This window comes from Ursus maritimus, unplaced genomic scaffold, assembly GCF_017311325.1.
Source record: "Ursus maritimus isolate PB19 unplaced genomic scaffold, ASM1731132v1 scaffold_9, whole genome shotgun sequence".
Taxonomy (NCBI): Eukaryota; Metazoa; Chordata; class Mammalia; order Carnivora; family Ursidae; genus Ursus; species Ursus maritimus.
The window spans coordinates 46,148,846-46,163,951 of NW_024427107.1; the positions used below are offsets into that span (position 1 = coordinate 46,148,846).

General features: G+C 42.3%; 1 protein-coding gene across 1 annotated transcript in view; it reads left to right on the forward strand.

The window, feature by feature from the left end:
• The window catches only part of GRHL2 (grainyhead like transcription factor 2), a 109,722-nt gene that overhangs the window by 47,408 nt on the left and 47,208 nt on the right, over nt 1–15,106 (forward strand). Inside the window, exon 7 of the mRNA XM_008689214.2 lies at nt 2,787–2,881. Within this exon, the coding sequence (XP_008687436.1) occupies nt 2,787–2,881 (95 nt within the window). The remainder of the gene's footprint in view (nt 1–2,786; nt 2,882–15,106) is intronic.

Sequence of the window (15,106 nt, forward strand, 5' to 3'; positions counted from 1 at the left end):
TTGTTTCAACCTTTCCAGGAACAATTTGACAAAATGAATTAAGGGCCTTAAAAATACAATGGCCTTTCACTTCTAAGAATATATCTTAATGAAATAATGAAGTATGTGTGAATATTTAGCCATAAAGATAATTAAATGAAGTACGACATCATTTAAGTGACCAACAAGAGCAAAATAAAGTTATGGCACTTTTTAAAATTCAATATAATTGTATTTGGCAACTATAAGTATTTTCCGCACATTTATTTATTGACTTGGAAAGATGCTGAAGAAGTATTAAGGGGGGAAAAAACAAAAATAATTGTTCCAATATTGTGTAAAAATATTTATGTATTTTGGAGAAAGGGAGATAGAGACTGAGGTAGGAAAGACATGAAGTTCTGCATGGATGTGTTTTTAGTGGTTGGTTGTGGATGAGTAGATTGTCTAACTATGGTGAACACACAGGCTTTTGTATTACAGTGTGTATGCTTTATTTAAAATGTAAGATACATAATTTTGCTTTAAAGTTTCCCTGAGGGAACCAATAGAAATGTGGACAGAAGCCATGAACAGGCAGTTTATATAAACAGACACCTGGTTAGCTATCCTGGATGTGAAAAGATGCTTGAACTCACAAGTGAAAGAAGAAATGCAAATATCACGTCAGTAGGATACCACTTTGTACCCATTGGATTGTCAAAAAAAGGGGAGAAATTTGGTGAGAAAAAAGGGAAATAGTATTCTGACGGAAGTCTCTATTGGCACAACTCATTCTAGAGAATGGGTCTGGAGGGCCGTTCTGGAGAGAACATTAAGTAAGTTTTTCTGGGATTAGCCTTCAGTCCAGGTCCTGGTAATAAGAAGAAAACCAAATCAACCTGACTTTATTTTATTATGGATTAATATGGATCTGTTATTATTATGGACTTTGTTTTATTATTATTTATATCATGGATAGAAACAGCAGATAGGAGTACTGCTTCTCTCAACCTAATTCACACAAGCACAATGAGGTGTATTACTAAAAGAAAGTAGTTAAAATCTTGATTAAGGATCCCATGAACTTAGATTTTATAATAAATGAGGAGGAAATGGATAAAAATGATCAGATCTGTGAACTTTAGGAAAGCAGACTTCAAAATGGCCCAGCATTAACATAGCTTGTTCAAGCCTCAAGAAGCTACCAGCCCTGCAGTGACACGGCAGCTTAGAAGGACACAGCTTGAGGAAATGACCATTTGGCCAGAACTATGTCAGATTTTGTAGACAACGACCACTTTATACATCCTGGAAGTCAGTCATAATACCTAGCTCCTGTCCTTCCTCAGTAAGAAAAATATTCAGAAAGATTTTATAAACAAAAAGACCTCCAAGTATCAATAGAATTGAATCTTCCTCTGGCCCCCATTGTGGGGCTGAAATGTGAAGGGCACAGAGACATATCCAGGCCCGATTGTGAAGGACACGACAGGTCATAGTGTAAGTTTTAGTCTTATAAAAACAATTATAAAAAGCACATCATCTGAGTTTCATTTTAGCAAAATAACGATGGGAGCTTTGAGAGAAAGAATGTTTGTGATTACGTGACCACATTTTGAATGAACCAGACCTCAAAGGAAAGCAGATGATGCTAGGCAGGCAGGACACGGCCGATGTTTACGCAGTACAGAATCGAGGTAGGCCAGAAGGAGAGGGGGGTACAAATCCAGATGGTAAGCATAAGCTAAAACACTCTGGAGGTAGTGAGGATTAAAACTAGGAATATCATGTCCAGACCTTAATGCCAAGTAAGGCAGTGACAGTGGAGACCATAATAAATAAGGCAGTGTAGTCTGTGTATCAGAAAGCTGGAGACCACCGAAGGGTCTGTATCCGGAGAGAGGGGATAAGTAAATAGTGGCCGATGGTTACCACGGAATTCTGTGCAGCTGATGTTAGAAATAAGCATGCAGCCAGCAATGTGATTAGATCTGAAGAGATAGCTAGGGTTGCAGATAAAATAGAGGGTGCCCAGTCAAATTTGAGTGACTGACAAACAACAGGTACTTTTTCAGGATAAGTATATCCCAAATAATCACTAAATCTGGCCACTCTAACCATTGCACAACACAATTTTTGAAAATAAAAGCTATGCACACAGGCAAATCAACCCAACTTATTTCCTAAGAGTATATAGCAAGCACATCGATAGGTGTTGTGTTTGTGGGAGAGGATAGTGGAGGTAAAAATGAATACATAAATACTACCTAAACAACGAAATAAGAGAGGGCTTTGAATGGACAAGTGGTGATAGTGAGCTGAGTATGATTAACCCAACACTGCCTAAATGCAAAAAGAAATAAAAACGGTTTGCCTGCACTCTCCTGGAATTTCTGAAGTCTTGCCGACACTGCCCGGCTGATAAACACCATATTCTATTCTACGGAACAATCCCTGTGGAATACTGTGGCACTTCCAGCAAACTTAAGCCGCAGGAAAGTGAGTAGGCAAGGGAGTGGGGAGGTGGCAAAGGATTCAGGAGGGGAAAAAATTAATAATTTTATAAACCTCGTAAAAAAATGAAACCAATAGACAAATCTCTTAGGAACATTGCTTCACCTAGATTTACTTTTCTAATAGAGGAACATTCTTACAGAGTAAATATTAGTACAAGAATATCAGCAAGCACAAATCCTTAACTTGCTGAGAGTCAGCGGGAAGAGTAGGCAAAGTTTAAATTCTCCCCATTGGAAAGTGACAGTTCAGTACATATCACTTTAGTAACCCTTACTTTCTTAAAACCTTTTTCTTTTTCAATGTTACAGCTGATTACAAGGAGAGCTTTAATACGATTGGAAACATCGAAGAGATTGCATATAATGCTGTTTCCTTCACCTGGGACGTGAATGAAGAGGCGAAGGTGAGTGGAAAAATAGTATTGATTCATTTTTCGTGCCTTTTGAATAAGGCCACCATTCTCTGCAGATGATTCTTTCACAAAAGCCTCTGTAAGTAGGGAAGATCTGTTAACTCGAGCCAAGAAAAAAGGAACTGAACCTGTTATCTTTCTCTAGAAGTTATGCACATTCAGTTATGTTAAATTGCCTTTGGGGGTAAAAGAGAAAAGGGGGTGTGCGTGTTTTGCTGTGGCCTCCTGCAGGACGGGCCAAGCTGCATGTCCCTCCCAAATCCTCCAGCTCCCCATGCTTCATTTTAGCCTGTGGGGCTGGCAAGGCTGGGCCAGAAAACCTTTTTCACCTGCACTGCCCGTTCCCCCAGACAGCACTGACTGCTGCCTTCTAGAGGCAGGAAAGTGTTCAGAGCTAAAGTCTCCATAGGTAAGTGACTGGGCAGACCTCTGACCCCATGAGTCCTCCAGGCATACCCTGGTTGAGGGAGAGGTACAGAAAGCAGGGCTGCAGGTCTCTGACCTTCACTCCGTGCAGTATAGCCACTGCCATGACCTTGAGCCAAGTCTTTCATGCTGACTGCTTTAGCTCTTCCTGTTTTTCTCTGGTGCCAGTATGGTTAGAGAGTGCAGCAGTAAAATCTCTGGCAAGTTGTGCCCTGAGGATAGACATCCACCACCACACTGATTTGGGTAAAAAAGTAAGACTTCCTGATACTCAGATTTGCTTTCCAGACGTGAGTCTCTTTGATTTGATGAACATTACAGACTTTCTGCTTACGCTCACTCACCTGTGTTCTTTACTTCTGATCTTTGATCTTTATTTTTCACTTAAAAGAAGGTTCCAGATGAAACCTAAGCTTATTTTCTCTCTCAGTTATGTACCATTTAGGAGGGTGTTAGAAGACTCTGTCTTCAAACTAATGAAAAGGTCAATGTAAACAGTTCCCTTCAATGCTTCATTGTCTGCGAGCAGGAGGAAGGCTGGGTGAGAAAGGAAACTGGATGGGAGTTTGTGGGCATGAGTTATGGAAGAAGAAGAATTGCTCAGTGTCTCATTTCACTCAGGTATGAAACAATGTAAGTGAAATTGGCTTTAGGCCCAAGAAAGGTGACCCAAATGGGTAAGCAGCAACAGAGTGCCAGAACAGCCTGGAGAATGTTCCAGTGGCTCAGTGCATCCAAGGGAAGGAAGTAGGCCTTGCAATGGGTGGGAGGTCAGGTCCCACACAGAACTGTAGGGGAAGTTTGTCTCCGCGATCCACTCTGCCTCCATTAAAAGTTCCTCGTGCAAACCTTGTGCTCTGTCTTCATGCCCCACTCTCAGGCTAGATGACTGGGGTAGATAATGAAAGGCCGCTTGTGCAATGGCACCATGGGCGGGGGTTGGAGTCCTTAGCAAGCCGTCTGACCTCCCTGGGCTTCAGTTCCCTCCCACATACAGACACAGCACTGTTCCAGTTGTCTCTGCTGCACCATCTCTTGTGCTGGGGTTATGATGGGCGAAGATTTGGTGCTCTGGGAGAGGGGACAGGGGATCCAGTAACCCTCCAGCAGTGTGAGAGGTGAGAGGCAGGCCCACCAAGTGGAGAGCACGGGGCTCAGGAAGTCGGTGGGATCCTATCGTCGAAAGTGCCTTGTCACTGGAAAGCAAGCTATAAATGTGAACCACCGTCATAGCCCCAGTTTTCATCATCAGGCCGTCTGTGACAGTGAGGGCTAGGGAGTGAATGTGTCAGGGAGGCCTGTTAAAGAAAATGCCTAACCAGAAGGGACAGCTTAAATGATGGAGGCTCTGTGCTGAACCAGCAAGGTAGTCAAATGGGGGTTGAATTGACCTTTCTTTTAGCCCAGTTCAGATGCTATCGCTCATTTCCCATAGGTAGGAGCTCACTTTTCTTCTTTCAGTGTGTGCGGTTGTGCATGTGTGTTGTTCCAGGCTGACAAGTTTAAGCTCACGTAGACTTTGACAAATGACAGTGGACACTATTTTATATTGCTTATTGGAGCAAAATTTGTTTGTTTAATATATACTTTTAGTGACTGTTACTTGGTTGTTGCAGTTGTATGCAGTCTGAGTTAATCAATAAGTAATAAAAATAATAATTTCCCCCAAACTACTGGAAGGATTTTTTAAAAAGAAAAACCATAAAAGTTAAATTCACTTCATTAAGGAGGCAAGAATGTTTTTTTGTTCAACCTGTACACCCTAAGTATTTCTTTAAAATATTATTGATTTTAGGGGAGCCTGGGTGGCTCATTTGGTTAAGCATCTGACTCTTGTCATGATCTGAGGGTTGTTAGATCAAGCCCCACAGCAGGCTCTATTCTTGGCGGGGAGTCTCCTTGAGATTCTTTCCATCTGTCCCTCCCCCCGCTCGCACGCACATGTACTCTCTCTCTCTCAAAATAAGTGACTAAATCTTTAAAAAATAAAATAAAATATTGTCTTTAGAATAAGCAGATTGCAAAAACAAAGCTGTGTGATTGTTGAGGAAACAGTTTCAACAAAGCAAGAAGCGAAAGTGTCCCTCTCACAGAAGAGTTGTGATTTTCATAAGGTGGACTTCTCAGGAGCCGTTGTACTTGCCTTCAAGTTCCTATTTTTAACATCCACAGAGAAATCTTCTGTGGGCTTCGAGGCTGGGGCTCCATTCAGTGTCACATGTTATTTTGGTTTACATGGCCAGAGGACGCAAAGTTAGGACCTACAGTTTTCATGTGGCCCAAAGAATGTGAGTGTGTGTGTGTGTGTGTGTGTGTGTGTGTGTGTGTGTATCACACATTTATGTTTACATTTCAATTAAAAATTTTTTTGCCACATTTACATAATCAGGAGATTATGGTTTTTTTTAAAATCTAGGCTTCCAGATTATTTTGGATAATGAAAGATTCTGGCACCCATGAGCCCAAGCATTTGCAAGGCGATGAGTGGCTCTTGTGAGGTAGTGGCTGTTCTTCTTAATACTTTTTCTAGTCTTTTCCATTCTGGAACTTTCCTTACCTGGTCCTCAAGGACATTTGAGTTTTTATGCCTCAACCACACCCCCTAAACAACTGAATATGCAGTTTACATCCTCACTGGTTGTCAAAGTTGGGGAAAGTAGTGACCCAGTGGAGGTTGACACAGTATGTCAGAGAGGAGTGGGCCAGAAGCCCCTCCAGCATTCCCTGGTTCCTTCCAGGCCTTTGGCAGCAGGCCAGGTCAGCTTGTGTTGGCACTGTTCAAGAGAGTTGCTGTGGCCTTTTGAATGCTCGTGATGGTGGCAAATCTTGATCTTTGAAGATGTTTAAAGAAAAACATCAGAAATCACTTGGGTACAAATATAAATACATATCAACCAGTTGGAAAACACAACTCCACGGTTAAAAATGAGATTCGTCTTGCACAAGACCAGCTTTAAAGACAGCAATGTCAGAAGAAACACTACAAATATACGTTGAGTCACAGCAGCATCATTTGAGAAAACCATATGTTTTCCTGTCATCGCTGTGTGAAAGGATAGCTTTTATTTGGAGATTTAAGTTTTGGGACATTCGTTAAAAAAAAACAGTCTGGTATTTGGTAGTCTTACCACATTTGTATAATTAAGACCTGATGATAAAGGTTTATGGCTTTTTCTAGATCACAGTTCCTACTTCTTTCTTTTGTTGCCACCTTACATTTTATTTCTAGCTCTCCTTTAGCATGAATAGAAGAAAGGAAAGGTTGTGAAGAAGTTGGGCTAGGGAAGGTGTTAAAACTATTAGTTAAAATGCGGTCTAGGGATTAGCTCCAGATTCTCAGTCTCAATTGCAGCATGGTTCTGGCAGAAAGATCAGTGTTCTTCCACCCAGAACCGGTTTGGCCGGTTGTGCCCCAGTGCCTTTCTGCGCAATGACACACGCAGCAGAGATAGTCTTCAACAGAACATTCTTTTCCCCTCAGGGTCTGTGCAGTCTGGAAGCTCAGGTAGCAGGAACTGGTGTCCCTGGGTCCCTGAGAAAGACTCAGGCGATATCTGGGTGGGTGAGGGTCTCAGTGTCCTCTCTGTTACAGAGCGGGAATGGATGGGGTGGACGGAGCACAGGGTGATAATAGAAGAAACAGCCCTGAAACAGAGTTCAGGCAGCCGGGGACCAGTCCTGTCCCTGGAAGAGCCGGCTTTGTGCCTTTCCCCTCCTGAGCTTCAGTTTCCTCAGCGGACAGATGGCAGGAAGGGGAGCAGGGAAGGGTTGACAGGAGTATTAGGGTCCGATCCTGTGATTCTAATGGGAAGATCACAGTGCTACATTCTTCACATGACTCCCATTTACAAGGTCATTTCAATTTTTCTTTTTTCCCTTAGCCAAACATTGGTATCTACAAAGTAGATTTTTTGCTCGCTAATCTTCAAAATGAGGCATTCCCATGCAAGACCCTGTTGAATTATTGAAGAGCAGTGAGCTCAGATTCCTGGCACTGAGCATTGCCCTTCTCCAGGCAATGACATCACCCCCAGGGCAGGAGTGCCGCAAACCCTAATTATAGACTCCCCTTTCTCCCGGATTTCTAAAGAGATTCTTGAAAACCGGGCCCCTTATTTTTGTCCAGTGCCGTTTTCTCTTTTCACTGTGATTGCAAGATTAAACCAACCTCGATGTGCTACAAAGGCCTCTCTCATGTGACCACGGACAATTACTTGAGCATTAAGATGCTACTTAGTGCTTTGAGGAACAAGTTTCCTTTTTGTGTCTTTCCACTGGAACACCACAGCAATTCCCCCTTTTCCCCCATTTCTATCTTTACCCTTCTTATTGTTTATAAACTAAGATGAAGGAAGCTTCTTCCCATGAAGTCTTTTTTAATCCCTCTGCACCCAAGCCTTTGGAATGATCTTGATCCAGTAAAAATGTTCCTCCTTCCTCAATACCAGCTCTGCTAAATAATCAAGCAGTCAGATACACCTACTACCACCCTGTCTCCCATCTCTGATTTTTTTAAGGATCTATAATAATTCAATAATAGGAACTTCTGTCTCTCCTGGGTTCCTCTTTGCTGCCTGTCACCTCTGTCTGCAGAAGCAGTGATTACCCTCTGGAATGCCTACCCCATGCCTCCTTCCCCTCTCTGTGCAGAGCTGCAGGAAGGGCTTTGGGCAATTGGCTGGTCTAGCCCTCTGCTCTGCCATATCAGCAGTGAATGTTCTTCCTGCATTTTGGGGTTCAGGGAGGAACTCTTTTTTTTTTTTTTTAAAGATTTTATTTATTTATTCGACAGAGATAGAGACAGCCAGCGAGAGAGGGAACACAAGCAGGGGGAGTGGGAGAGGAAGAAGCAGGCTCATAGCAGAGGAGCCTGATGTGGGGCTCGATCCCATAACGCCGGGATCACGCCCTGAGCGAAGGCAGATGCTCAACCGCTGTGCCATCCAGGCGCCCCCAGGGAGGAACTCTTAGACAGGAAGTTGTTGCAATTTTAGAAGGGGTCAAGGACACAGATGAGGCATATGTTTTTATCCCTGTCAACAACGTTTTGTGCTGAGATTGAGTGGGGGTCAGGGTTGAGACCTGATCAGGGTAGGGTGGAGAGCAGAGAGGCTATGAGACGTCATGGATCATTTTCCTATGTCTGTCGGGTTCTGATTCCACTAAATATCAACTTTCTACATACCAGGCATTGCGAGATTAGGCAAGTGGATAAGATGGACTTTTTAAACATATGTTCCTCAGAGTCCAGAGTCCATGCTCTTAATCATCCCAAGAGAGGGAACTGCATTTTTTTCTTTTAAGACCAAAACATGCTATGATTTTCCTTCTCAAAGAAGTTTATGGAGTACAGGTCCAGAAAAAAAGAAAACAAATGATCAGCCCCATCTCCTTGAGTAAAGCGGTTCAGTCACGTCACCTTGCTTTTGCCACCCTCTGTCTCTTTACTGCCCACCAGTGAAGATGGTCTCACTGGCCTGGTACTTCTAGCACACAGGTCTCTCCCTGTGCCTGTCTTTGGTTGCCCTGGTGTACATTATCTAATTGTATGTATTATTGATTAGAATGAATATGGGACTGAGGACTGTTCAACTGAGTGTGTGTGTGTGTGTGTGTGTGTGTGTGTGTGTGTGTGTTAACCTAACATTAGTGATCTCGTTTGCATAATCATGACCTCACTTTGTATTAATTAAAGATCAGCACATGCTTTGTAATGTAACTTCTTCACCATAGTGTGATACATTTGTACCCCACGTTCCTCACTTCTCTCTAGCTCCTTTTTCTGGTGTACTGAATTTCATTTTCATACTCATATACATTATTTCTGTACACTGTTCTTTTCTACTTTTTCTTCTGTCATGTGTTATGACACTGTTATGAACCATGAAGACAGTTCTTTTCCCTTTATTGCAATACCATGCAGGAAGCACAACATAAAAAGATTCGAAGCAAGAACGGTGATTATTATTAGAGAAAATGAAGGTTGCAGAAGGCACACATTGGCTGTTAGCTTTATGTCTGCAATGTAAGAAATCTAGTACACGAAAGCCCACAGTTCCCAATCTACTAAATTTGAAGCAAATATTTCCATGTAAGCAATATTCATTTTAGAGGTAGATTCCTCTAACTTTGGGCCCCTTTGGATGCTTTAAGTGAACTGGATTTATGGAAGAGATTTCCATGTAATTTTTGAAATTGTGAGGAAATTCAAATTGAGGGGATGCATGCTTATATTTCTTCTGGGCCCTATTTCCCTTCATATTTGTGCCTTTTATTTATTGCCTTTATGTCTGATTTTCCTCTGATCCCAAGGGGATATCATATGAGAACTGAGAACCAGTCTGAGCAGTGGAAATATGGATGTGCTGTGAGATGAGTCAGCTGGTTGAGCCAGAAAATCCAAGTGGAGGTTGGGAGTAAAAAGTTACCTCTTGTATTTGTAAACCCATCCTTAAAGAAGAAAACGAAGTTCCTTTTATGTCCCAGCATGGCTCTGCAGCTGCCTTGGACTTGAGGATATTTGGTGTGGCCTGCATCAGGAATTCCTTCATATTATGAGACATAAATAGAGCTGTCATGTAGGGTAACTTACTCTGTTCATATGAAGTCCAGGGTTCTTCCTTTTCTCTCTGGATGGGTCAACCCTTTCTCTTCCCATGCTGTCTTTTCAAAGTACAACTAGTGGTCAGCAAGCAGAGCCTAGCTCTTTGCTCCATCAGCTGCTAATGAATGGGGAAAACAGGCTTTCTGTCCTCATCATCTCAATTTTAATAGCTTAAAAGACAGGCTCATAGAAACATCGGTGCTTTGATCACAGCCTCTGTAAAAGTAGTAAGTTGGAGAAAATGTGAAGTGTTCTAACCATCTTTTACATCGCAAATTATTCAGTCTCTTTTTGTGGAAAATAAGGTTATGCTAATTGAAAGACTGGTTTGAAATTCACCAGATCATGGTGAATCCATTAAATGGTCCCAATTTTATTGTATCTCTCCCTCCTTCTTTCTCTCTCCCTTCCATTACTTCTGTTTGGTGTAAAATATTTAATCAGTTTTTATTGGGCCACCTCATAGCACTTAGAAAATTACAGTCTTGATAGTCTTGACAAATCTTGCTTTCCAGGGGGATGTTTCTAAATGGACTGTGTTCTCTTTCTGCCAAATTCCAGTACTGGACACCAAGAGAGAAGACAAGAAATGTAAATATTGATTTTCAGGATGAAAAAAGAAACCAAAGGAGTGGCCAAAGAAGACCATACTCCTGATGTCCTGTGGGTTCATGACCTCGTTCATTCCCCCAACCCCCTGCTAGCAGTCTGGGAGCTCTCTTTCTGCTTATAAGACAGTCTAGGATGAGATCAGGTTGATAGATATTACTTAAGAAAAAGTTACATCCCAGTTTTTTGTCTAAGTAGGACCCAATTTTAAACAAAACAAGTCATCTAATGAAAGATTAGAGAATATTATAAGGCATCTTTCCTGGTCGTAAAAGTAAAGCAAGGTTTGGGGGAGGCTCCTGGGAGGGGTCTTGAAAGGTCAAGATCCACACTGCGAAGCAGGGCAAATGGCATTTTTATGTGTTTGCTGGGGCGTGGTGTGGGTGAAGGAAGTTTTAGAAGGGAAAGGTAAACATTTGCTGGAGTCTTTGGTATTAAACTTAAACAAAGCCGTGCCTTTGTTCCAGTTTTATAAGGTAATGGATGGCAGGAAAAGCTATAAAGCTAGACTTAATTCATATATAGAAGAAATAATCTGTGGAAGGCATCTCACTGAAGATATCAGCGGCCTGATCTTTGGTTAGGATGTGTTGTATCCATGTTTCTGGACTGAACTCTGTTTAGGGCTCTCTAACTTCCATGCATGAACTCTTGTATGTGCTCAGAGAACGAAGTTACAGATTTGGATTTCAGAGGCTGATGTGTGTGTGCGTGCATACGCGTGCACACACACCTGCACCACAGTTAATATTTGTTCCGTGATTACTATATACTAGGCACTCTGCCAGCTGTTTTATATACATTATGCAGTATTCATATTTTAAGTGGATATAATTTTTCATTTAAATAATGAAGAATTTGAAGCCCAGAGGGGTTAGCTAGCTTAACTCAAGTCGCACAGCTAACACACAGCAGAGGTGGAACTCCCACCTTGGACTGTCTAAAGCATGTGCTCTTTCAGCACTGCCTTTTTGTATGGGGAGGATCTAGCAGTAATATATTCTACATTATTTCTGACAAAGGGACAGTCACTCCCTCGAAGCAGCTTGCCTGCTGCATATCGTGTGCTAGTCTAGGCAGGAGACATTCATGGACAGATGAGCTGGGCAGAGTGTCTGCTCTCAGAGAGCATTTTGGCCAGGTTGAGAAGTAAGACATAGCTGTAAGTAATGTAATATGAGGGGAAGAGTGACAAAGACTCTAATGAAAATAGAGTGAAAGTGCCAGGAAAGTTCTGGAAACGGAGAGAACTCTATTTTTTATTTAAAAATGTCCCCAACTTTTTACTTACAAAAATTACAAATGAAAGGTTGAAAAAAACAATACAATTGATGCCACATACCCTTCACTGAGACTGACTCATTGCTAATAATTTGCCAGATTTCCTTTCTCTTTTCTCTCTCTCTTACACACACACACACACACACACACACACACACACACACACACACACACATTTATACTTCATTTCTAAATACTCCAGCACTTAGAGATCTCCTTTCTGTGGGATCAGGGAGGACATGGGGGAGGATTTGGCTTATGAGCTGTGTCTTAAGGATCAGTTGTAATTTAAGTCTGGGGAAGTTGGACAGAAGGGCATGCCAGGTGGCGGGACAGGGTGCTCGAAGATGCAGAGTGGAAGCTCAAGAAGAGCAGGGAGTTGTGGAGCTCTGGAGAGAAGTCCAGAGTTGTTTGTAGAGAGAGAATAAAAGTCACCAGAGAGGAGGAGATTGCCACGGAGAGAATTGGACCATGGGCAAGAGAGGGTCAAGGATGGGACTTTAGACTCACCCCATTTAAGGATGTTGGAAGAGGGACCAGACAAGGAACGGGTGGTCAGGAGGAAGAGTACAGAAGAAGGCAGGGTTGAGGAGGTGGTGAGAGAAGGAAGAACTGACGAATGAAGTCAGTGCTGTAGGCAGTGGTTTCTCAAAGCCTGGTCCTCCACATGCATCACCCACCTCATCTGGGGAGAGTTAGAAATGCAAATACCTGGATCTTTCACCCCAGACCTACTGAATTGGAAACTCTGTTGATAGGGCCCTATAATCCATATTTTAACAAGGCCTCCTGGATGCATACTAAATTCGAGAACCCCTCCTTATGAATTTGCTATAAAGAAGGCTGGCCTTGAAGCCAGCAATTTCAGTAAAATAGTGAGGAACAAAAGTCAGACTAAAAAGTCAGTGACATGGCCTGTATACTGCCAGTAATTTATTTATGCACATGTGTACAAAATCCATGTTGAAAGAAATGCATTGTGTTATTGTAAGATGAAAAGACTGGAAACAGCCCAATGTTAAATTATCACTCCATATTTCATGGCTCTTTAAAAAAGAAAAGTGGTATCTTCAAAATGTATTTAGTAAAACAAGGTGCAGAACTGTATGTTTACTGTGGTACCATTTGTATAAAAAAGAATAATGATATGTATTGCGTAGCATATTTCTGGAAGTATACACAAGAAACTGAAGGATCCTCAAGAAACTGTTGACTAGGGAGCTGTGCAGGATTGGGGGGTGCTTCTACAGTTAACCCTTTTGTGCCTTTTGAATTTTGTGCCATAGTATTATAAACTCAGTACAAGTTTTAAGTATTAAGCATGAACCAAAAAGGATCGAAATAGCAACAAATAATCAGCAAGTTGAGTGAGCGAATCTTTTGTTCTACGCTTACATTCTTCCTCTGACCGGGAGCTCATTATTTATGAAACAGCCCAACCCACTGTTAGGCAAGGTCGAATTCTTCCTTATCCTGAGGTGCTGTTTCACAAGCTGTGTTCAGGTGACAGCAGAGTGGCAGCAGCCTGCAATCTGAAGAGCAAGAAAGGTTCTGTCGAAGAGATTTCTCTCTTGCCCTCTCCCTGTCAAAGCCTGTGACTCCAACCCTCTAAAAGTGTCCTGCAGAGACAGATTTTGTTTTTCAAATCAATTCACCTCAATTAAATATCTTTTTGCTCAAATGAATGTCAATCATAGCTAAGCTGCCTTTGAATCATTTGGCGATAGTATCACAAAGCGCCCTGAGAGAGAATCCAGAGAGGAAGGGGGGCTTGATCTGGGGAACTGGGAAGACAGGAGGAAGCAGCCTTGCAGGCGTAGTTGGGGAAGCAAAATGGGTGGGGCTTTGTGGCTGTGCCGTGGGGGTGAGGAAGGGCCCGGGTCGACAGTAGGAGCAACTAGGAGACCAGGTATCTGTGAAGATGCACACCATGGTGATGAGGAGGAAGTCCCTTAGATTTTCATAGCACTTGTACAGTTTAAAACATCATCACATTGTAAAGTGTCACACTACCAAGGAAGGGATTGTTGTACCTATTTACAAATGAGTCAGAAAAGTCCAATAACTAGTCCAAGGGCACACTGCTGGGATCTGCACCAGCTACATAATTTGGAGTTTCCTGTACTTTTTTTTTTTTTTCCTGTGTTTTCCTCTCACTTGGCTTCCAGTTTCAGAGAAAGCTCTCTTTTTTCTTACAGAACTGCACTTTTGAGTCGATCCTATTTAATCCTTACGTCCGAGGCTGTTAAGTCCCACACCCCACCTTTCTGCAGCCTCTTGTATTCATCCTCTCTTATTGCGTGAACACCTCCTCAATCTTGGAAGAACACCTGTGTTTGGCCCTGCGATCTGCTACCTGCTACCCATGTTCCTGTTCATCCCTCCTTCCTCCGTCAGGCTTCCCAGCTGTGATGTCCCCTGTCTGTCTCCAAGTCCTTTCTCCCCCAGCAGTCTAGCTTCCTGCCTTTCTCTCCATCAGTCTGGCCTCTCAAAGGGGTGCAGGCCTTCTTTTACTTCTGAACCTGGTGGCCTTTGCTCAGCGTCACTCTCCTTATCCTCTTTGTAACTTGGATGTTGGATACTATGGCCAGAGTTCTATCTGTCCTGGCCCCGATAATATACACTTGACCTCATCAGGTGTTCATTACTTGATCACAGTGACCTAAACATTCTGGTTGACCTCTTCCCTCACCAACCCCCTTCCTTCAGGCTCCTTTCTAAGCTCAACACAATGCCTCCTCTCCCATTAGGCCGATTTCTTCATTCTTTTCAGTCAGCTCTTCTAGCTCAAGACTCCTACGTCAAATCTTCCCTGGCTGACTTGCTGATTTCTCAATTTTTCATCAAGTCTTACAGCATGTGTAGGTTGGGATTGCCAGTTTAGTATCTAATGATATACATTCCACAGTAGCAAAAGCTGTTATGTCCCTCTTTTCCCTTGAGGATAGGGCTGTACCGTGTACTTCTGTATTTCCCATAGTGTCTATAAATAGCATCCTCCATGACAGATATGCATGTACATACATACACTATATATTCCACTATATATTCGTACTGAGTATATAGTTGGTGCTCAATTTACATGTGTTGATACACAAACGGATAACAAATTTTAGGGTAAATCTGGTCAGAACAGCTAACTCTGCTATATTATTTTGATAACTTCAGCTACTCAAAGCAATTCTGCTTCCTAGAAGGTTGGCTTTTGAAGGCAAGAACATGGATAAAGAGGGAAATGTGCATTTAGAAAGGTAATTTTCTTTTGATTCATTGGACAAATATTTGTTGAGTATCTA